The 24,387-nt window shown below is 35.1% G+C and overlaps 1 protein-coding gene across 4 annotated transcripts in view; it reads right to left on the reverse strand.

Moving 5' to 3' along the window:
* Positions 1–1,084: 1,084 nt before the first annotated feature.
* The window catches only part of SHLD2 (shieldin complex subunit 2), a 32,772-nt gene continuing 9,469 nt past the window's right edge, over positions 1,085–24,387 (reverse strand). For 3 of the 4 annotated variants that reach the window (XM_031053284.2, XM_005153640.3, XM_031053283.2), the window contains 9 exons: positions 18,728–18,861; positions 13,810–16,294; positions 12,688–12,795; positions 11,603–11,797; positions 9,591–9,725; positions 6,755–6,961; positions 5,507–5,741; positions 2,031–2,146; positions 1,085–1,425 (listed from right to left, as the gene is read on the reverse strand). In XM_031053284.2, coding sequence (XP_030909144.2) covers positions 1,253–1,425; positions 2,031–2,146; positions 5,507–5,741; positions 6,755–6,961; positions 9,591–9,725; positions 11,603–11,797; positions 12,688–12,795; positions 13,810–15,316 — 2,676 coding nt within the window. In that variant the 5' untranslated portion in view covers positions 15,317–16,294; positions 18,728–18,861 and the 3' untranslated portion in view covers positions 1,085–1,252. Of the gene's footprint in view, positions 1,426–2,030; positions 2,147–3,740; positions 3,821–5,506; positions 5,742–6,754; positions 6,962–9,590; positions 9,726–11,602; positions 11,798–12,687; positions 12,796–13,809; positions 16,295–18,727; positions 18,862–24,387 lie in introns of all 4 variants that reach the window. The other variant, XR_004081215.2, reaches the window with a different exon arrangement.

Below are 24,387 nucleotides of genomic sequence, written 5' to 3' on the forward strand. Positions count from 1 at the left end.
ATGCGTAATGCCAGCAGCCCCAGCCCCAATGTGCCATTTTCTAATCTTCCTCCCACAAACCCACTGAAACCCCATCTAATAAGCTTAACCCCATGCACATGTTCAATCTGGGAATGAAAACTACATATGAACTCTGTGATAACGACATTACTATGATAAAGCATATTTACCAAATACATTCTGTCCTCTATGATTTAAATCATACCAATAAACATCGAAGATCTTAAAAGTACACTGTTAAAAATCTTTCAGACAGGTTTACTAGCTTATGCAGGAAGATGTGTGTAATTGTACAGTGTTTATTAATGTCAATACCTCTAAAGTGGGAAGTCACATGTCTATGTACACTACAGTCTGAGTAATAAAACAGTGCATTATACTAATGTGGTCTCTTTTCTTTGAGCTTCTTATATATTAAAGTACCAAAACTTCCAGCTTGTGTATTCAATAATTCCAGCTAAAATCATTAAGAAACATATTTAAATGCATTTACTAATGTGCTTGACTTTGCTCAAGGTCATCCAAGTGAAGTAAATGAGAAAGGTCCTTTTTGACTTTTCCTGAACACAAGAGTTACTCCAGTAAAGCAAGAAATGTTATTAAATAAGTGGTTACAGTGACATTGTCACGTAACAAAGCAACTTTTTTTACCTGCTGCCTTTTAGAGATCACACCCCTTATCTTGTGCTTGAGAGTTATATTGAGATGAAGGATGAAGAATGATACAAGACCTCTCAGTGCCTAACAGTGCTTCTTTTCCTCTAAAATATTTAAAATGTTTACCCAGATATATAGCACAAATACTCCCATCCAAGAAATAGATACAAGATCATACAAAATGTGACACATTCCTCAATACTTCCCATTACTATTGACAAATACAGGAACTTGTAATCTTAAAACCAAATTATTATCGAATTATGGCAGATTAGAGAAAGGCATCCACATCTGAGAAAAATTCAGTCTCAATACTAGTGAATTTTTCTGGAGAGGAAAGGAAACCAGATACTAAGTAAGAGTTTATTCAGATAAAAATATATTTATAAAAATATACTTTATGACAATTTTTCAAGTATTACAAGTATATACATTTAGCAAATATTCCATACCAGTCCTTTTTTTCTTTTTATAGGTTAAACCCAAAATCCTTTCTTGTATGTTTAAAGATATTTGCTTCCTTCAGTTAATTCAGTTTTCTTCTGCTTGCCATCTCTGTATTCCCATGGTCTCTGTTACTGCAGAGCTCAATGCTTCAAAGATCAGGATGAAAATCTAGCAGATGGAAATCCTTTTGCAAAGGATAGCTGTTTTCATCCAGTACAAAATGGCTCCTAATTTCCAACAAATAGGATGCTTCCGTATCTGATAGCAGCAAATGGCACAGATCTGCTATTATTGTGCCATAGGTTATATCTGAAGAAGGTACTGCAAAAGACAGAAAAATCCAACTTACTCTTTATTTTCACAATAGCACTTAACAGTCAAATTCCACTTTTATGAAAGCTACACTGAATTACTGGAAGTGTAGCTCAATATTCAAATGTAAAATTAACTTTTGTTTTTAATATTTTAAAACCAATGTGCTAATACCATCTCATTCAACTAACACCTGTGAATCACATAAAACACCTATCAAGTCAAACAGCATGTATTAAGGAAAGTTTGTCTGAAACATTGCTCAGTGATTTACATCAAGAAAGCATGTTAGCTATTTCTAGAAACTGTAAGAGTCTATTTTGCATATAAGGAATCCACGTAGTTACTGAATACTTTGCTATATAAAGTACAATAAATGTTCATACCATTTGACCTCATCATTGATACCACAACTCTTAACTTCAGTAGCTGTCTGACAAACTCAGAAGTGTTCTGAGGGTTTTTTTGGGTTTTTTTTGTAAGTCTTCTACAATATGAGCAAACATCATTCAGTACAATCTCGTCCCACTTCTAAATTGTCAATAATTAAAAATTTTACTTCCATTGTGAACTTTATTCCCTGTTTCTATCACAAGCAGTTTATGAAACAGTACCTACTAATCTCTTCAGCCAGTCTGCAGGGATATTCAGGAAGATTTTTTCCATCAACTCAGATACCACATGAACACAAATTTCATATCCTCCATCTTCTACTGTCATCAAAGCAGGTCTAAATCAGAAAACAAAAGACTTCAAAGTTAGCTGCTATGCTTTTTTTGAAGCAAAGTTTTTGAAAGTAATACAACATAATATTACCCTCCAACATAACATCAGGAACTAGAAAAACTAGAAAATCTCTACACACTCATGCCTGTCAAATCTGTAGAGCTGGAATGAGTTTGAGATATATATATATACACACTGAACTTACTATTCAATGTTAAAATAACTTAAAAGTCTATCAAGTAAGCTTTACTTTCGGACAACTGCAGAAAACAATGCTTTAGCAATGGTCATTTCCTGGAAGACTAGAGAACTGCATTATTATGAAATATGTGCTATGTTGTTTATGGCTTTGAACTTCATATAATTAAAAGTATAAAATAACTTATTCTATTGGGTTTTGCTGTGCTTCTGCAAGATGATGATACCTTAGTAGTCCTCTAGAGTGATGTTCAACAGGTAGTTTCTGCTTGCTTTCAAGCTTGAGCAATTTTATTAAGCCTAATCACTTACAGAGCTGATGCAGCTTCTACCCAACATATGCTCTTTGACTGCCCTGAGACTATTTAGAATTTGACATGTAACATCTGCACCATCACAACCCTCACACATCAGAAAATCTGCACTGCTCTGACCAAAAGAGGATCCAATGCTTTTATCCTGACTATCCCACATAAGTAACTAAAATACTAAACACCAGGACATACCACAATAATGTAAATCCTGGTTATAGCAACATTGGAACAGTACCAAAAGAGTGTATGTTAAATAAATGAATAAAATAAGGCACAGTCATCTTCAGTGCAGAACTTTTCAAAGGTAGATATTCCCAAGAGGATATAAAATGTGCTCACTGCAGAGGTGGTAGAAATGAAAGAAAGTCACTTCAAGAGACTAGCAGATCCGCACTGTCAAATAGGGCAGTCAGTCAGTACTGCAGTACACTGACAACTAGCAAGTGTTATTAACAGACTAATTTAGGTATATTCTGCATCGTGCTAACTAACAGCACTAACTGAAATGCCTGCGAGGCATGAAGGCAAATGACTGCAAATACATTACTTTCCCCATAGGTAAATCATATGACTTGCCATACATTAATCTAAAAGCTACTGCTAAATTTCATCATTTCAGTGATTAAAAGAGGTAAGAGAACTCCATGTCTGATTATGTATGGGATTATTTCAAATCTGTCGGTCTAGACAGAAACCAAGGCCTAGACTACTGTAGTTATTAGAGACTGCTGGCTCCCTTCATGAGAGAAAGCTGAGGAATACACTTATATGCTTATACACTGGTAACTACTCAAATAATTGTGGGCAATTGCTATTTTGTCTCTGAAGAAATGTATTTTGGTTTAGACAATTTATGCTGATGCACATGAAAATTACTGACTTCAAGAAATACTAAACATTAACATTTTGGAAACAGTATAATTAACTTAAATATGTTTGCAGAGAAAGGTACTAACAGAAGTTGCAAAATTTAAAGCTTTCAAAACCACAGGCACATGTGATCTACAAATGTGATGTGTCACAAAACAAGCAATACAGGAGAAAAAATTAATTTTGCTTTATTCCTGATTATTATACTCTGACTACCTGTTTCTCAGTTCATACTCTGTTCTCCAGGTCATCTAAGTCTTCTTTCAGATAATCTTACTTACTTCAACAGGAATTAACTGTCATGGTGAGAAAGAAATTTCAGTCTTTAAAATAGAGCCTAACACTTAATTTTCTTTCACTAGTGCACAGAAAATGCCATTTTGTCATTAACTTTATTCCTTTAAAAACACTGTTTTTAACATGGTGAATTTAAATTATTGTAAACCAGTCAGAAACATATTTAAGCATATAGCTAAATTTCTCTAAAGGCATAAATAAGCAATCTTTAGAGGCTAACAAGTAAATAGTCTTTAGTACCTTTATACTAAGCTGGTCAAGCATGCCAGTGAAATGGGCTTTTCCACTAGCAGAGAAGGGTTAGACTCAATCCATGCTTAGCAGTGAGTACCTAAGAATCTCTCATCTCATTACTACCACTGTTAAAATGTTCAACTTTTTAAAATACAAACACTTACTGGAATGGACTGAAACAAATTATCTGAATTGGATGCCAACATCATACAAAATTCCAGGGAAAAGATGCCAGGAAACCAAGTTTGAGCAAAAACAGATGTAAGAAACAAGGACATATCTGTAATATCTGACATTTAAGAGGTGAGCTCTGAAATACAGAGTTATTATGTTCAACATTCTAGGTATCTAACTTTTTTAAAAAAGAAAGCTATGTAAGCATATACACATGCATCTATCTAAAGCTTGTGTCTCTGGCATCTGAAGGAAAAGATGAGTTTCATTACAGTCACAGCTGATTAACAAAATTGGGCTCTTATATTTCAAAGGAAAAAGACAACAGGGGATGATTTAATTGACCTACAGTACAGAAACCAGAGATATAAAGACTTCTAAATGCCAAGATCCTGTTGTAATACCTATTTTCTCATCACAGTGCCTACTTGTTAAATGTTCACACTTTTAAAATAAATGTTATAAGTTATTACATTCCCTGAATCACAAATAATGCAAATCAAATTATAGATTAATCTTTTGTTTTAAAAACTCTGCAGGGCTGAGTATTATTAAATTTACTTGTACTAAGTAGAAAACAATACATAGATTTTACCATGAAGGAGATGCTGGTACTTACTGCACTGCTAAAAACAGAGCATACTGAACTTACCATTTCCTTATATAAAGGGATTAAAAACAATCTATAAAGGGACACGTTGCTACATTCTAGTTACTACATTTCAAAAGCCCAAAGATAAAAGAATTAAACAATCACTTAATAATGTTGCTCCTACACCAACTCGATCTGTTTATTTAGTCTAAGTAAATGTGCATATTGACAAACAGTGCCACCTGCTGATACCTTATATCTCTGCTCTGAGACTGTTGATTGAAAACATGTTTATATTATTTCTGCAAGGCTATGGCTAATTAATCAGTTTAAAAATATAGATGTGCATTCACGTGATTTCAAAATTTGGCTGAAACAAGGCTCTCAAGTAATCTTTCTTTGGTCCTCAAGCTTCTACTCCATCTTAGCTTACTGACACAGTATAAGGTAAAACTTGTCACTCTGACATAGTATTCAAAGAAATTTTAAAAACTTATTTAAACAGAATATTATTTATAATATAATACAATATAATATATTAAAGAACAGGTCTTTAAAAATCCATTAGAAAAATAGGAATTGCTAAGCATACATACCTTAAAAAGAATTTTATATGAGGGAACTTAAAATGGAGGAAGTTGTAGTTTACTTCCCTAAGAGTGCACATTATTTTAATTTTGTTTACCTGTAGAATATTTTTACTTTGTTGTATGGCAAACATCTAATACACTGCTTGTAGATCATGTTCTCGTCTGCCTGTAGTTCCAAACCACATTTAGCACAGCCTGAATACGTAATCATAGGCAGAGAAGCCAAAACACACTCCAGCGAAGTGTCAGCACGAAAGATGAGCTGCTTGTACTGATCAGTTGAAACAGTAAACATCAGTTCTAAGATACGGGCTTTCACTTGAATCACTCCTACAAAAACAACAATTTCAATCAAAACTGCATTCAGTTTTATTTATAACTGAAACCAAAAGTAAGGGTTACAGCTGATAAGATACCACTCGAGAAGAGCCTGAACAAGAGATCAAGGTATTACACTTGTGCAAATAATTTCCAACTGCTTTTCTTCCACATTAATTCAGAGACACTGAAAATCACAGCTTTAACAATTTAGCTTTCCACTAATTAGACATAATAAACTAGAGTTAAACATTGCAATACCAACTCCATTTAGTTACTTCTTAATGTTTAACACTCATCTTGGCAATCTTCTACTTTACTGGATATGTAAAACGTGTTCTTTTGTAATATGTTTTTGATAGCAGTAGCTATTTTACTCTCACTTTAGAGAATTCCAGTTTTGGAGAAATACTATTTGACAAACTTTCAGTTATTAATCGCATCATTGCTAGACTGGTTAGCATGAACAACAGAAGGCAGCATTTCTTCCCATACTCCAAAGCTATCTTTGTATGGTGCCACATACCACACTTATCTTGCCTCTGGCCTCACGGAATGAGGCTGCAGTCACAGTCTGGCTGGGTACTGAGCAGCAGCAGTCTCCAGAATAAATTCAGACTCATAGAACTGTGCTAACTTTAAAAACAAACTAACAAACAAAAACACCAAACAAAAAAAAGCAGTATTTAATTTGATCAACAGAATATCTATTGGACAAGGAGTAATCGGTTCAAACTTAAACAGGTTCAGGTTAGACACAAGGAAGAAGTTCTTTCCTGTGAGGGTGGTGAGGCACTGGAACAGGTTGCCCAAAGACATGCTAAATATTTCATCCCTGGCAGTGTTCAAGGCCAGGCTGGACAGAGCCTTGAGTGACATTGCCTAGTGTGAGGTGTCCCTGCCCATGGCAGGAGGGTTAGAACTAGATGATCTTAAGGTCCTTTACAACCCCAATAATTCTATGATTCTGCAATTAGTTATGCACTGCACAACAGACATTACAGGGTTATGAATAACAGCTTTACCTGAGCACTTTTCCTCCAAATGTGCTGAGAGCTTTGTCACCTGCATGAGGGATGATTTGCTCTTCTGAAACTTTTCCTTAAATTCAATTGCCCTTTTGTCATCATCAAACAAGCACTCACACGATGACCACGGAGTTGTGTGTAGTTCAAAATCACCTGAGACAGAACTATGTTGCACCAGAAGGTATTTAAAGTCCCATATGTGATCTACAGGAAAAAAGAAAAAGAATAAGCAACCACAAAACCAACAAAGCAAAACCAAACAAACAAAGAAAAAAACCCCAAACCAACCCAAATAAGCCCCAGAAGAGTTTACTTTTTATACCTTAATTCTCAGAAAGCCAAGGTTACTTATAAGACTGAGAAACAAATCAGCAAGACATTCTCATACGGTCAGCTCTGTCAACTTCATTTGAAGCCTGATGACATGTAGGGCTTTTCCTTTCCCTATACACTTTACACGAGTCTTCCCATAACAGAATGATGCTTTTATTTCACCTGGACTGAATCCAGCTTTCAAGACAACTCAACTGTTTGAAAAAGAAACCAGTTACAAAATTTCTTGTCAGCTCTAATAAGGAAAAGTTGTCAATGGTTACAGGAAGCCATCTTTATGTTACTAATCAACTTCCATCTTTAATATGTCCCTGGTTTTTAATCTTCTATCTCCATAATGCTCTGACGTAAAAATAATTAATTTTCCATCTTCCAATCAACTCTAAAGAAAACCTGCTTAAAAACTGAGATCACAGAGGAGTAATTTATTTTAGGTTGTCCTTTGTTTTGTTGTAAGAATCAAGTATTCACCTACTAATCAAATCTGATAACTATTCAGGCTGCTATTTTTTCCCATGTTTGCTCAAGGTGAAAACTGCAGCCAAAATAATTGGGTTTGGAAGTATGGTCAGAAAAATACAGATTCATTACTTTTTGTTTAATTTATTGAAGTGTCTACAAGTATTTTATTAGCATATATTAGTATTTTCATATTTTTGATTAGTTTGATTTTTGGTGGTAAACTTGTTAGAAGTGCAAGCTCCTGAAAAATCTGCTGCCAAATGCAGATTTACAGTAAAATACTCCAAAATATCTTCTCCTCTGAGCAGCTTCATTCATCTCGTATTTGACTAAAGATCTTACAGCCTCCCAAAACTGAGTATGCTGTAGTCCAAAGCAAGGCTCAGGCAGTAACACTACAGCAACAAAAAGCAAAATCTAAACAGGAGGAAACAAACAGGCACTTGGCAAGAGTGGATACATGGAAGTAGAGGACAGTTTAAATGGGGTACAAGATTTGGTTGAGACCCAAATTTAGTGTGTTATTCAGATCTTTGATATTACTCTGTTGATTAGAAAACTGATCACAAAACATGAGTAAACTGCAGGTAATCAAGTTTAGAGGAATGTGTGATATCAAATACATGTTTCCTTTTTGGTAATCTAAACCAGATAAGCATAAAACGTGAACTGAATGTCTGATGACTGCATACTGGAAGATCGGACTGATTTTTAGCAAGAGATGAAAAAATAAATATAAGTTATCAGGAACAATTTTTAGATGCTCTAGAACTGCATAGTCTTATGCACTTTAAGTACGTGGACAGTTCAAAAGTTAAAAGTCAGTACACACATACACAACTAGTAAACACAACACAGTCTGTGATTAAGAATTTGAACAGCTGAGAAATCACTCACCTTGAATTTCAGATAATCCTTTAATCATTAAAATGCTACCTCCTAGATACACAGTACACTAGTTGGAGAACAGGACACAAGCTTTGCATCAAATACACTTATTACTACAGAGCTCTGTGTCTTATACTTTCCTGCTTTAAGCATTAGAGAGTATTGTCTGAGAAATTACCTTTGGTATTTATTAAATTCCGTATCTTGAAAAGTCTAATATTATAGCATGCTAAATTCTCTAAGATTTCTAAGCATCTAACAAACAGTATACATCTGCTCATGCTGAAGTATGCATGAAAATAAGGTCCATATAGGTATTCTGCATTAAAGTCAATTGGTTAATGCTTAAATTGGACCATCTTCTTCAAGTAGCTTAAGAGGTAGGTATTGCAGTTAAATGATTACTCATAAATCAAAGTGGAACTGGTAGTATTCAGACTGCCTACATTTAATAGGAAAAGATTCACTATGAGATTGTTTAACTTTTCTGGGTTTTATTTTGCACTATACAAAAACTGGCTTTTTAGGCAGGCACATTCAGCACTTCAACTAATACAGCAATTTATTCGTAAGTGTATCGATGGATCAGAAATACAAACTCTTCAGTTAGCAATTTGACAAAAGCCTAAGTTCATGTATTTTAAAAGAACAAAGCCAGGAATAAAACAAAATTCAGCGGTTGTCACTGCTAAAACACAGGCTATGTAGTTCTTGCAAGAGATGCTTTTAGTCTGTTACAGCTAGACTTGATAGCAACACCATTAGGATATAAAGCCTGACACTGTAGTCAAATGGAAGACAGCAAATTAAAATCAGAAGCAGAAAAACCAGCAATTCATGCTAAACCAGACTCAGCAGAACTTGTAACACAGTTAACATTCAAGGGGGTTTTATAGTTAAATAATTAGGCATCCTGTATCTAGATTCAAGTTTTAAACACTCAGCTTTCTGTCTTCTGAAGTGAGTGCATTCAAATGCTATTGCTGATGGCACTGCTGAGCAGAGAAAACATGTTACAATCTGTATCAACTATGTTGTCCTTCCAAAGGGAGTATTTAAAGCTTGCATGGGAAAATGTTACCAGCTGCACGTTTTGAAGATATTAATAGCATCACAAAAATCCTTTTACCTATAGCTACAAGGACTTTACCTTTTCTCCTTTGAAGTTGAGGGCACCAGGCAGCCCCTGCTCCCCACAGCACCATCCTATAGTGTCGATCTCTGTTCTGTTCTACTGTTAGAATAATTTTTCTTTGGTTGCCACCTCTGTAGCTGTACACTGATTCTGAAAAAGTATGAAATTATATGACTTCTACAGTAAAAATCTTGTAAAACCAGAAAATCCACACACCTCTATTAAGATAAATTCATGCTGCCATCTCATTTTGTAGTATAACGGAAAAAAATACACCTAAAATTTCTTCAGGCCAGAATGAAAGCAATCTGATTTCTTCAGCAAGATTAATCTAGGCTGAAGGAATGCATAAAGTGTATTCATTTACCTTTATCCATCTAAATACTCAGCAACTGGACACCTCCCTTTGAAACAGCAGCTACGTGAGCATCTTTCAGCTCCCACTCATCCTCACCAGTGTAAATGGAAAGAAATACTCCATCTCCCAGCAAGAGACTGTCATAATTGGAAGTTAAAGTGCCTGGAACTTCTGTGGAATACACTAAAGCATTTCTCTAGAATTTTCACATGAAAGAAAAATAGTCACATACAAGCAGATCAAGAGGATTAGTAGTAGTACACAAATTGAAACAATTAAGATCTCTACAGCATTCTTACACAGGATACTGCCTGAACGTTTTGGCTGCACACTAAAACTACAATATTTTTATAAACAAGTACATTTTTAAACAATAACTCTTGCTTTAAGTACCTAACAGTTCTGGTGTTATGTACAGTAAAATGAAGATTTAAATTTTCAGAATTCTCCATTTATAATGAATAAACATGACACTGATAGTGTGGGTGACGCATGATGCTAGTGCAATACAATCAAATTTATGTGCAAAATTTATTATGCAACAGTGGTACTGTAAAGGAAAGATGATGCAAACAGTTATGCAGGGAAAAGACAGGAAGACTCCTTTTCCACATGGGAACAGTGGTCTTTAACTCTTAAAAAGCATGGCAGGACACGGCATGAAATGCTGAGAATGGCCCAAGATAGTTTGGCTTTGTTCATTTCAGAAGTTGGAGAAGATGCTAGGAAGCAGCTGTAGGCCCTGATTATGGATGGAAACACATTATAAATTTTAATATGAAAAACTGCTTCAGCAAGAGGAATCCTGAAATAACTGCATTCACTATTAGAAAATAAGGGATGTGTGACAGAAGGATAAACCAAAAAAGAAACATGTAATAAAAACAGTACATGGACTATTGGCCACGATTCTTTGGGGGAGAGGAGCCTTTACAATAAAAAGATACAGGAAACATAGTTCCAAATCAAATTATGTTAATGAACTAGTTCTCTGTTGTGCCTATGCAGAAGAAATGGGAGTATCACAGTAGGACATCCTAGTGTCACACTGCGCATTTTCCAACACTGAAATCAAAAAGAACTTGTACAAGGGCACACAGCATGGAGTATTAAAGAAATATTGCATGTATTTAAGAAATCGGGAATGCTTAGCTTTAATAAACCTATTCCAAATAGGAAAAAAACAGATACTGTGAATAAAACATTATAAAAGATCACAATTTCATTATAAAATAAGAAAGGCAAGGACATCCTAAAAACATTAAAATAATAAAGAATTTATTTAATTCTGAAAACCACATAATTTCTAAGTGCTATCAGATATTCTTTTAATGACAGAATGCTTACATGGAAGGTGGCAGGTCAGCTTTGACTGTCCCACATGACATTTTCATAAGCTAGCCCCATTTCTAGAGCAGCAGTCAACACTACTAGTATGCATTAAACTCATTTCAGCAACTGACTACAGCCATTATTCCCTTCCTCTCCCTAGCTCTATTTCTCTAACTGCTATGCCCCCATGAGTGGATCATTACAAAGGTTTTACTTGTGACTCCCATGTCAAACACTGGTGTACTGAATGGGAAACAAACAATTTTCCAAGGCGATTCTGATCAAGTTTTAACTATTGTTGAAGTTTCAGAAGCTGAAGTCCATCGGATGAACTTACCTGTTAATACAGCAATGTTGATAATTCTCAAGATCGAGTGAACTACTGTATTTGGCTGGAGCTGGTCCAGTTGCATATACTGAATACTATCCAACATCTGAACTTGTCTTCGTGGAATGTCTTTGAAGTGTGGAAATTCTGATGCTATGTATGCCAGTAAGCCAAGGAGAACATCACAATTGACTATGGGATAACCTGAGGAAAAAAAACCCAAAAAACCAAACCAAACAACAAACCAAAACCAAAGTTAGAGGAACACATTTTTTTTAAAGCTTAGAAATATAAAATGTAATCAGTTGGTACATATTTACATTGATGAAAACAAAACCATTTCACAGCAATTCTACTGTGAAAATTCTTGAAATGTGCAACAGCTCATCCAAAATCAAACTGTCCTTCATCTGCCTCCTCTTGATAATATCCCAAAGTTAAGCTAAGTACAGTATTTTTAATTACACCAAAAATAGGAAAGAAATCTTCTATCATAGTTGGGTAAGAATAACGGTTCTTGATCTTTTTGGCTCAAAATCTGCCTTAAACAGCTGGCAATAATGGACAGAAGATGACAGTACGAACAACAAAAGTTTATGGTCATACTTCTATTGTATTTTCCCTTAGTTGCCAACCCTCCATGGCTCAGATATCTTTAAAGACTGTGCTTAACAGCCTGCAGTCAATTACTTTCCCTGAGTGGATCTACTTATTGATTAAGCCTCTACAGTTTTTAGCAAAAAAACCATTAATCCTCATGAAATCTCAGACATCTTATGGTTGAGTCCTGGGATAACTACTCACTCTTAGGTCAAAAAAAATCAGTTTTCTCCAAATTCACAGTTTTGAATGGTAACCACCCAACGTTACCATAAACTCCACATACCTATCTGCTGTCATCATGTCCACAGGTATTCCTGTCATATTTTCCTAATGTTTTGTACCTCTCAGTTGCTCACATTTCCATTTTATCCTGTGCATGAGGCATTGCCAACAAAAAGGAGTACTATATATAAAATATAATATATAAATTAACTGTATAGTACAGCTATTTTACTGTGATTTTCATGGAAACTTATGCAGTATAATCTTACATTCTTCTGGATTGAGGGCTGAGCAGTTCCCCAGATTCAGTAACTGACTGGTAAAGGTAGATTGCAGCATGATTTCACCACACCAAAGATTCTCATACATTACTATATCTGCAAGAAAAAAGCAACCTTATCAACTCATGTACCAATAATACTGAAGTGTGTTATACTTTTCCTGACTGTTATCATGTACACAGGTGTGAAACACATGATAACATGTGTTATCATGTACAGAGGTGTGAAAGTTCAAAAGAGGGCACTTGGAAACAAAGTGGTATTTTTTTTATCTACCAACACCATTTACAATGAGTTAATAAATTTTCTGAGTAGTTTGATGCAATTCTTCAATTCATAGAAAACATTCAATACCCTCATAGCAGGACAAGTGGGTGACTGTATTGGGTAAATTATTATTGCTCTATGTTTCAGAATGAGCAATAAAGTAGTAGGATTACCCAGAAACACTTTTGATGTATTTTGAGGCAAGAATGTCTAAGCAGAAAAGAAAAATCCCAATTTATCTTCCACCTCTTTATCTACCTTTGTACCTACCTATGAGCACTTATAGAACTCTTAACGGAGAGCAACAGGCATCTTAAACTGTAAAAGTATTCAAACAATTTTGTGGTGGGGCACAGGGGGTGTTTTTGTTTGTTGGGGGGTGGTGGTATTCTTTGTTTAGTTTGGTTTCTGGGGGTTTGGGTTTAGGTTTTTTGCATTTTGAAAAACCTAAATAGCCAGATCAGTATCAATTCCAGCTCTAAATTAGGTACAATATCATTCTATAGTACTGTGCTCTCTTACACAAGATGTGTTCTCTTCAAGGGAACTTTGCATCTGTTGGGTTAAAGAGTACAAACGACTTAATAGGACAAGTCTTCATTATTAGCAGACAACAGCATTTTATATTTCTCAGACCAAAGACTATACATAAGAAATGGGCAAACTTCTATGGGACAGTTGATGTTCCACTGGAAGGATGAGTGACAATTCAAAGTGCTGTTGAATGACGCAAGTAATGCAAGAAAGAGACCTACAAATGCTTAGCCATGGTTACATATTGCTCTACTTTATACAGGCATTTTAAAGATCCACATATTAAAAAATGCAAATAACAATTCTTACCTGTAAGCAATACAATATCCCCAGGAAACACAGTGAGTGACCAAAACGCAGCACCACGCCACAGCACCACTTTTCGCTCAATTTCTGACTGGTCAATAACTACAACTGTTGCTACAGGAACTTTACATGAAGATTTTGGTCTAGTCTTCACCTGTATTTCTTTGATATGACAAGGATGTACAATTGCGACCAAAACATTGTACTTCTGATTTTTGCTGCAGCAATTCTTAAGTGCTGTTAATTTCTTTTGAAGTTTCTTGATCTCTGTCATCCTCTCTTGATTCACTCTCATCCCAGAACCAGCCAGACAAGAATTAAGTTTTGCTCTCTTAGATTTCAGGTGTCTTTTAAATGCTGAGTGAAAATTATGAAAGGAATCTTCACACCTGTGGCCTCTTTTAGAAGAACTCTCATGAGAACTGTCTGCTTGAGAGCACAATATCCCTGAGCTCAATGGTTCAATATGGATTTCATTTACAAGTTGTTCAGCAGGAACATCAAGTTTGTGAAGCTCCGCTGTATTTTCCTGAGCATTTCCTTCTTGTTTTGCAGCTTCCAAGCAAGTTTTTTTTCCATCACCCTCAGAAATGAAAAGTTCAGGGAAACCTGTACACACCTCCTTGTATTCATTTTCAGCTACAGTGAGACATGTTCCAATATCAGAATCAAGTCTGAAGTGATCATACTGCCTTTTGTCAGGATTTTTGCCTGCTTCTATTTCCAGTAGTTTTATGACTTGCTTCTGCATCTCATTCTGAGCCTGTGCAAAAACAATCTGACTTGAAGTCATTATACTATGAAATTCAGTATCTGTCGACACTGCAAAGCCTGGACAATCACTTGGTTCTCCTTTTGGCTTTGACGCTTGATTTTCAGGGAAGAACATATCCAAATATTGACTTAGATCTTCGCGGTAATCATTTTTACAATCTGATTGAACACCTTGTCCCACAGATCTTAGATGTATATTGATCTGCTTAGTACTGGCAATCAAATCAGAAATGTCAGAGCTGTTAACTTCTAAATGACCACCTTTTCTTTCAGTAAGGTGTGAACAACAGCCATGTGATATCTTATCTTGTCTAGCTGATTCTGCAAATTTTTGTGGAAGGTGTGGATCTGCAGCCTGATTTGCATTTGCATCTGTGCATCTAAGTGTAGATAACTGACAATCAGAATAAATGCAACTTTCGATCCTTTTAGGTGTGCTGGTACAAGTTACTGCCACAGCTTCGAGAGATACCAAATGTTCTTCTGCTACCATTAACCTCCCCTGTTCAGACTGCTGAGAGCTGTCATGGTTTGTAGGAACTGCTTTTTCTGCCTGAAGCACTAAGCAGTCAGCACCTTTGACTTTTTCTGAAAAAAGACCATGTGTATCACACAAATAATGGAGCTCTCTCCATTTTTCAGCAGCAGGTGCTGATCTGCTTTGTTCTGACACTTCTGGTGGGCCTGGAATACTGGGTGCTCCCACAAAAATGTGAATTTGAGGTCTTTTGGGCATTTTTGATCGCTGTGTAATTCTGACTTTGAACAATGTCCTGTACCCAGGACAATGCAATAGGCACACCACTAAACATTAGTAAATGCAAAAAAAAAAAAAAGATCTGGCTTTCCTTAACAATTTCTTAACAATAAAAATACCCAACATTCAAGGGATCATTTCAAAATTTAACTGGTAAAAACACTACTGCTTAAAGCCTATAAAACTGAACGTAAAAAAAAGGAAGCTATTTGTCGAGTCAAACTTGCATAAAAATATACATTTACAAGAGGGCTTAATATCTGACTCTGATACTTGAAAATATAGCAGATGCAGAATTATAGTAAAGTTCAATTGCAGTCTAATTATTGAGCAGACTTATCGTCACTTGTTATTGCTAATTAAACAGCCAAATGTGAACTCACCATTCACTGCTTAATTTTAATTCATGTGAAATAAATGCTTGTTAGGAAATTTCACAGCATAGTTAGAAGCCAATTTTCCCTCAGAAAATTACAATTTCAATTAAATTATTAAAAACACTAGAGTTATTTAAAATTAGTTTAAAATTTGTTAGAAATTAAATATATTATATGCTATTTAGCATGCAAATACAATATTAAGTGATTATTTCATGATATGGAAGGTTTCAGGATACTGCTGATGAATTATAATTATTTAATAAGCACTAAAAGGTCAGTGAAACTTGAGAGGATGATTTAGAACTTGCTTTAATTAATTTCTGTAGTATCATAATACCTAAGAAACTACTAGCTTTCCTAGCTAGTTAAAAATAAAAACACCTTACACAGCACAAAAGGCTGTTTGTGTTTTATGTAGTATGATTTTAAAATACTCAGCTACAGTTATCAGTGTTCATTAAAATGCAGGCACCTAGCTATATGTTCTGGGAGTGGTGTTAATAGAAGTTGCTGCAATAGGCTGCTCCGCAGAGGTAGCAAACAGAGCTCCAGAAATTAAATTCAAGAGCTCATCCAGCTGCAAACAGAAGAAAAAGAGCACTGAAATAAATACAACATTGAAAAAGATTTAAATTCTCAATTTAGCCCTTATCAAATTAACAAACATTTTCTATCAACCCACTAGAGGTCGGTAAATCTGCACATTCATAAAGCTCCTAGTAACATGGAAAAACTATAAACATCCTGGAACACTGACCAAGAGGTCTATTACAGGTATAACAGGAAAAGCAATATACAAACACCAAATTTAAACATACCATGTCATAACACAAAGAAACTACAAACCACAGTATCTTATCATCCAGTTTTATGCTCACTGCAAAACAAATAATACGTAGAAGACTGCTATATCCAAATATCTGCAATTTTATGTTTAAATAAATTTAGGCTCACACAAATAAAACTTCTAAAAGACAATTCCCGTACTTGTGAAAGACTTAATGTTATTTAACTAAAGAATGGCAACACACAAATAACCAAAAGACAATGTCACCACTACTTTAAATGAACTTTAGAAATTAAATTGGAAATTATACCTTATAGATGAGATTAAATAATTTCTCCCATTTCAAAATGTTTATGTCTAGTTGTAGCTTTTTCATTTGTTATTACCATGGTTACAGCCAGTACAGATGGGTAGCTTTCTTAATTACATAGTCTATAGCATAATATAAATGTCTCTTTATTAAGAGATTCAAGTGAATAAAAGGCTCAAATGAATTAAAAAAGACTTATCTTCCACATGTGTGCTATAGTACAAAAGACACTGAACAGCCAAATTCTGACACAAGCCCATGCCACTTCTAAAGAGCTTGCATACCAGGCAGACATTAATGAAATAATCAGTCATTTCTAAAATGGGTTTTGGTACAGCGAGCAGCTCTTTCATTTCAATCTTCACCTTTTCTACAAGGGATGAATACTAACCTGTCACAGGTATAAGATACCATCTTATTCCAGTCTTACGAGAATAAATACACATTAAGATCTGTAACTAACATTAAGGAGTACTTTGAACATACTTTGAACATAGTGCTTGTCCTAAAAAGTATTTTATAAGCACACCTGATACCCATATAGTGTTGACATGATAAAAATGTATTAATAACAAAAAGTGACTTACCACAGTACTAAAAACCCACCAATGCCAATGAAAAAATCTGAGCTACTCATATTAGCTAAATGTCACTGCAACAGAACAATCTATTTTTGTGCTGCAGTTATGTATGGATAGACAAGGGGTTAGCTACTATTAGCTACAGCTCGTAAAGGTATAACTGAAACGTGAATGCACATGTCCATTATGCCTGTTAATTATTACACCATTTCTTCATTTGTGGAAACGTGCTCTACTCAGCCAATGAAAGCCTAGCTTTTTATCTCTGAAATGGTCAGAGTCTGATCTACTAAAAAACAGTACCTACATCAGCAGGTTTTACATTTGCAAGACACTGCAGCTAAAGTTTAATATACCTATTTACACGAAATGCATTATGTACGGTACACAGTGTATTTCCCCTGACCTAAACAGTAAGACAGGAATTCTGAATTTAAAGGTTTTCAAAATGAACAACTAAGCCATTAGCAGTTTGTTAATCTCTAGTCATTTGCTATGCACAGGACAAAACTAAAAACGGCTTTACAAATCCTCCTCCAATAGTTAAATGCTCTATGAACATTGTGTTATGCTATATACATGGCCTTAAATTACCCCTAAAATACATTAGAAGTATTCATCATTTTCATTCTACATTTCACTATTCACTCATAATGATAATCAGTTAAGCATTAGGCCAAAGTAATTTAAAAAGGGTGACACAGCTTCAGGTTCCTATCACTCCTGAATGTAATGTCCGCCTGATGCCTAAATCCCTGGTTTTAAAAGTTACAAATATAGTTTCATCAAGTCTTTACACTTAAGCCCTCTAACACTGAAAGAAACCACACTAATTCTACCTCTGGTAGTTTCTTTATGTAAGTTTCTTTATGCCTATTAACACACTATAGCTTCAAGCTACAAACAAAATTACAGAAGTAACAGACAAGAGAGGACAAAGGATTAGAACAATATAATGCAAAAGTGTAACTCCTTTTCCCCTCAAGAATACTCACACACCCCCTACGCTGAAGTTTTGGGGATAAAACCAGTATATTCTTCTAATTTGCAGCTTTGATTTAACACGGCTTGGTGGTGAACATCCTAAGCAGTAAGTAGTTACTAACTCGATTCCTACAGTATGCAAAAGCAATTCTATTGTCCTTTACCTGCTAAAGAGCTGGCCCTGAAGATAACAAATACATAAAGCAGTTTATCCTTTAAATTCTAAATTTTAACTTTTACTGTGAGCTTTCCTCTCCCTCATCTGCACACTTGACTTTATACTTCTATCTCTAATACAAAAAAAACCCCAACAAAACAAACAAAAAAACTAAGCAGTGTTTCACTGACCTTACAACAGAAGAAAATGAGTTAATAGCCAGGTTCAGAGTATTTACTTTCAGTTCAATCCAAGCTGCAGGGCTGTTTGGTTGAGGCTTTTAATTCTTCACATATATTGGTAGAGTAGCACATCCAGTAAGACACTTGCCAAACAAAAGAAAAAGAAAAGGGAAAAGAAATAATCCTTTCTCTTGACATCTCAGGAAACCCTTCTGGCACTTTTACCATGCTACCCCAAAATTCAACTGTCTTTTTAAAAGCCAGGTACTGTAGCTGTACAATAACCTTGAAAAATGGAAGAAACAGCAAGCAGTGTACTAACAGTTTCATATACGTGGAATCTGAAACAGCTCTGGGATGAAGTGAATGCATTACACGTTTGCTTGCAACTTTTGCCAGAAAAGAGAAGGATGATCTTTATGCCAACAGCTCATGCTGGCACCAGCAATATCACCTATCCACCAAATCAGTAAGAACTTGGTCCAAAAATGTAGAGTATTAAGAGGAACCCAATGGAAAATAAAAACTGCTAGAAATCAAGCTAAGCTACTTGTAGTTAAAGCAATCTTATATTCTACATAAGACAGAGGGATGTATCATATCATCAGGCTTAAAAGATCATACCTGTAAGTAAACGGCAGCTCAATGAGATTTATGTGAATTGCTTTACACTAGGCTAATGGAGCTAACAAGAAATCAAGAGAACACACAGGTGGAAGAAAGTACATGTACATATGGGCAAATGGGGAAATGGACAGGGCAGGTAGCAACAAGACTTATTTTTAAGCTTCTGTTTGGTGATGGCAACAATCACCAAACACCTTTTATCTACATTTTAATACAAGCTAAATTTTAATACAAGCTTTTATGCAAAGACTGTAATCCCATTTAACCAAATATAGTTTTTCAAGATTGTTACTTGGCTCAAATAATAATGCTTTTGGAATACTGTGTACAGAAACAGTCGCTAGCCAGACACAGTGGTACAGTAAGAATCCCGTTAATCAGTATCTAAATGTATGAAAATCACAAGCTTTCACTTGCCTACAAGAGTACCTGTAATCATTAGCATAAAGTTATCTCTAAATGTTATCTGAATGTAGATCATTAGTGACCATAAAGTAATTTCTATTAGTACTTATTCTGTATATTAAATAGCAGCAATAGTAATCCATTCAGTATTTAGTTCTTGTCAATCGCTATTACAAGGGGACTACAACACCTGTTGCCCTCAAGACAGGTACAGATGGTTTACAAATACACAAAAGCTATATTCAGCAATAATTAGCCATGAAATAACATGTATCCAAATTTCTTTTATCAGCAAGGTTTTCAGTAACAAAGCATTTCTGAATATGAAACACCAATGATTTAGGCATTGCAGTAGATCTTCCTAAATATTCCTGCAGCATAAGCAGTGAGATCAACAGTTTAAACCAAAATCAGTGTTTTGAGAAGTTTCATACAGCCTGGCACTTTTCAGAAGCTATATCAAAATACTGAATGAAAGGCTAGAAACACTAAGTTGTTCTTCATAACTATTAAAATAAACTATTAAGGCTAGCAATTAAATAGCATTGTTAACATTGAATGTGTACCTACTTTCCTGCAGGATCGAGGCCTGTGGTTTCTGAAGCTGTGCTCTAACTGGAAATTTTTTTCCTTGATCAGAAATAAAGATATTTCTTCTGTAAAAACAAGCTTGGATCACATGGAATCATCCACTCAGCAGCTGCATCAGCAATTCTACTTCGAAAGGATTATTTTATGGAACCAAATGATGCAAAAATATGAACACAGATGATACATTTTCAATTCAGCCACTCAGATGGTCTTCATTGTGTTTGAAAATTGAAGCAAAGGTAGCAGGCTTTTGTGATTAACTTCATAATCCTTTTCTTACTGCCTTTGTGCTTTGTGACATCTCCTTTTAAGTAAATTCTATTTATTGATTTTTGTGTTGCAATATATAAAACCACAATTAAAAAGATCTGAACATACAGTGGCTGCTACAAACTAAAAGTTTAAAGTTCTGAGGAACAGCAACCTTTTGAGTAGGAAAGAAAAACAAAGGTAAAAGGTCAAAGATAGACAAAAGTGCTGTGCATGGGTTTTTCTGAAAAACACTCAGTCTCCAAACCCTTATTTTTGAGAACATTTTAAACAACTAAACTTCTATATCTGCTGGTAAGAAAGATATTCTTCCAGACATTTCAGAATATTCAAAAAACTCAATATTAGAATGACTTCATCATGGCTTTTTTATGAAAAATGGTTAAGTCTGCAGAAAATTAACCACAGGTAACATTTCCAACGGAGATCTATTTTAGGACTTAAATCTTCTGATAAAAAGAGGTTGATAAAATACAGGACCCAAGATGAAAGTGAGGCAACTAGTCAAAGAAACATGATCAGAATAGCCTTGTTTCCATTGAAAAGCCTGCAGATTTGATTTATTAGGATCAGAACACAAAAAAAGGTCAAGTTATTAGGTTAGCATCAACTTTTATTTCCTTCTAGAAAAAGTATTTTCTTAAACTGGTTTGTTGTTTTTTGGGTTTTTTTTTGACCAATCATGAAAATAAAACTTTCTAAACCAAGCAATAATTCACTGGGCTTTGATTGGATTTCTGAAAAATCTATTTCCAGAACAGCAAATACCTTTCAGCTTTGACTTAGTAACACAAATGCCAGAACATCACTGTATGGTACAGCTCAACAGGTACTATAATACTGATCAAGCACATCTTTCTGCACAAATCCAATGTATTTTTCAGGAAAAAAAAATTAATTAAAAAAACAAATTTGGGGGGGTATTACTTAGGATGAAATCATTCTGAAAGTTATCAGAATCCATCTTCCACAACAATTGCATACATCACTGGGATTAACTCATTATAACACAGAAGACAGCCATAATCAAAGGCTGCTCTCAACTGCAGTTGCTTGAGTGGTTTAGGAAAGAGGATTTACTCTGCCATATTGTATGTGGCTTCCACAGAAAAAATATTTAACACACAAAGTCATCACTATTACTTTCTCACCTTTACAAAAGCCTCACTCAAAAAAGTGAAGTTTTGTAACAAAAAATAAATGCTAACTGCACATGACAAAAAAGGGGTATCATTAATGTTTTGGACAATAGCTGTAGGTAAGACTGTGCTTGTACTTTTTTACTGTGGAAGACAGGGTGTTGAAAAGGTATCATTCATAAGCTTACTTGTGTGGGATAAATCAGTAACACTAAATAGTAGCATTAGCAAGATGTCTTTCACTCTTTGTAAAGTGAACATGTTAGCAGTACACTTTAACAGAAACCACACTTCCTCTCCCAGTTAAGGCAAGTTGGGTATTGTTTCATTAACAGCCACCCACTCACGGAAGTCATACTAGGAGCACACAAGTTAATACTAAATCAAAAGGTGCTCCAAGGCTCTGCAAGACTGGCAAACACAGGCAGCTCCAGAAGCAGCCAGATGGCCTACAAGTCCACAGACTTTAGATTCAATCAGGTGTTCATTTACCTCCTCAGTCTTTATGCAGTATCTCCCCAGAAAAGTAAGGATTTTTCGATAGGATTGGCACAAGTATGGCACAAAACCTTTTCTATTCTTCACCCTGAGTCCCATTCCGCACATTTTATCCATTTCTGCAGTATACAACTATGTACCCCATGTGGTATCATTAGCATATTTTTGTGATGTTTGAAGTAGCTGGTGATCTACTAAATACCTGATCTCCCTGATACTTACATATCTCAAGAAGATGAACCCTGGCTTCACACTTTTCTGTAAATCTAAAGTCTCAAAAGGTAAGTTCACCACATGCTTCTGATGTGAGCACTGTATTTCAAATAAAACACTTGACAGACATTAACTATGTGACAGTACTGAGTTTTATATCTGAATCTCTTGTATTTCTGTTCTTGAAAATGCAAAGAATCTGAGGTTAAGATCTTCCTATTGCACAAACTAGAGACCACCCCCACCCCCAGCCTTAACAACTGCAAACAATATGCTATTCTGTCTAGAAGTTGAGAGGTTTATGGGTTTTTTCAGAGATAAAGCCCCCTTAAGGAAATACAACCTTCAGACTTGGGCCAAGCTGGCTCTGTACAATAGGGAATAGCACTACAAAGATCACAGATGGTTCACTGCACACACTTGCTCTTTATTGTGGCTACAGAAGCAACATACCTACAAACTTTATAAAACTGTATGAATGTCAGCCAAGTAAATGTTCTTTCACAAGTACTATGTCTAAGCAGTAAAGTTGTTAATTTACCAGATCACCACAGAAAAATCAAGATAAAATGTCAGAGTATTTTAAGTTAGTAAAAACTACAGCAAAACTTCTGGAAACAGAAACTTTTAAAGTCCTTCAGTACTTACCTAGCAAAAGAGTAAGATATGATATACAAAGGAAATTAGCATTAGCTTTTTAATATACAAGACTTTAAATTTTAATGGTTTAGATGGATGCTAGTTTAGCAAATTGGTTAAGCTTTAACAGAGAACAGGTGACACTGAGTAACTATCAACACAGCTGACTGAGCCAAATGTGCCTTTTAGATGCAAATTTCCCTGTGTCAGATAACTTTTTTCTCAGACTTTAAGGCAGCAATGCACTTAGACTACTCAAAAATATATACTTCAAAATTTGTAGATCGATTTCTACCCACAAAAATGAAATCATCATAACTTAATAAAATCTGTGAGCAAAACGCTTGAAACACTGATTTATATGGCATGCATATTCATCTACCCTTTTCTATTGTAAGCCAGTTATCTGAAAACACCTCAAGCAGAACAAAAAATAAGTATGGTGCTACAGGCCACCTTGGGTCTCCTTCTACTGTTTTAAGTCACACTGCATAGCAGCATAACCACCAAGAAAATTTTCTTGTATATATGTTTTCACTAAAGATTAGTATTTTTCTTCATTGTTTTTATGTTAGAGGCAATACCTCAATTATTTTCTGTACCATGCTAGTATGACTACTGCTGTGTACCTTCACTCAGTTGTGTCTTTAATTCATAACCTTTACAAATGATTTTATTTCTTGTGGTACTACACAGTACTCATTTTTGAAGTGTATCACACTAACGGGTTGAGACCAGCCCCATCTGGTGACTCACAGCTAATCTGAAAAGACTTCAAGATAAATTATTTCCCCCTCACCCATTTTAATACCGAGGAACATTCTGTCCACTCTAACTCTTCCATCATGTGCTCCAAAAGTCCAGCAAAGTACATGCATATTTAACGTGTTCACATACACCGTGAACTTACTTAGAAAATCCCTTTCTTCAGAGAGATACTGGTACTCTAGGTGATCCATCTTATGATTTTTGACAAAACCAACAATACAAAATTGTGAAGGAACCACGAAATTTTAAGGTGTGTAACTTTCAAAGCCTCTGAAGTGTGAAGAGTTAAGGATGGAAACAGAAGGGTTTAACTATTTATTTACTTGTCTTCATGAAGAAGCTGATCCAAGCCTAAGTATAACTATAAACTGCATCTAAGTCAATATATCCTCAACATAATGAAGAAAAACTAAAGATTTAAGAAATGCCCACCTCGCAGTGTACTTAATATTGATGCTCCTACTGTGAGAATGAAAGTCTCATGACTGAAGTCAGACCTCTCTCCATTGGGGTTACATT

This window comes from Melopsittacus undulatus, chromosome 4, assembly GCF_012275295.1.
Source record: "Melopsittacus undulatus isolate bMelUnd1 chromosome 4, bMelUnd1.mat.Z, whole genome shotgun sequence".
In the NCBI taxonomy this organism is placed as follows: Eukaryota; Metazoa; Chordata; class Aves; order Psittaciformes; family Psittaculidae; genus Melopsittacus; species Melopsittacus undulatus.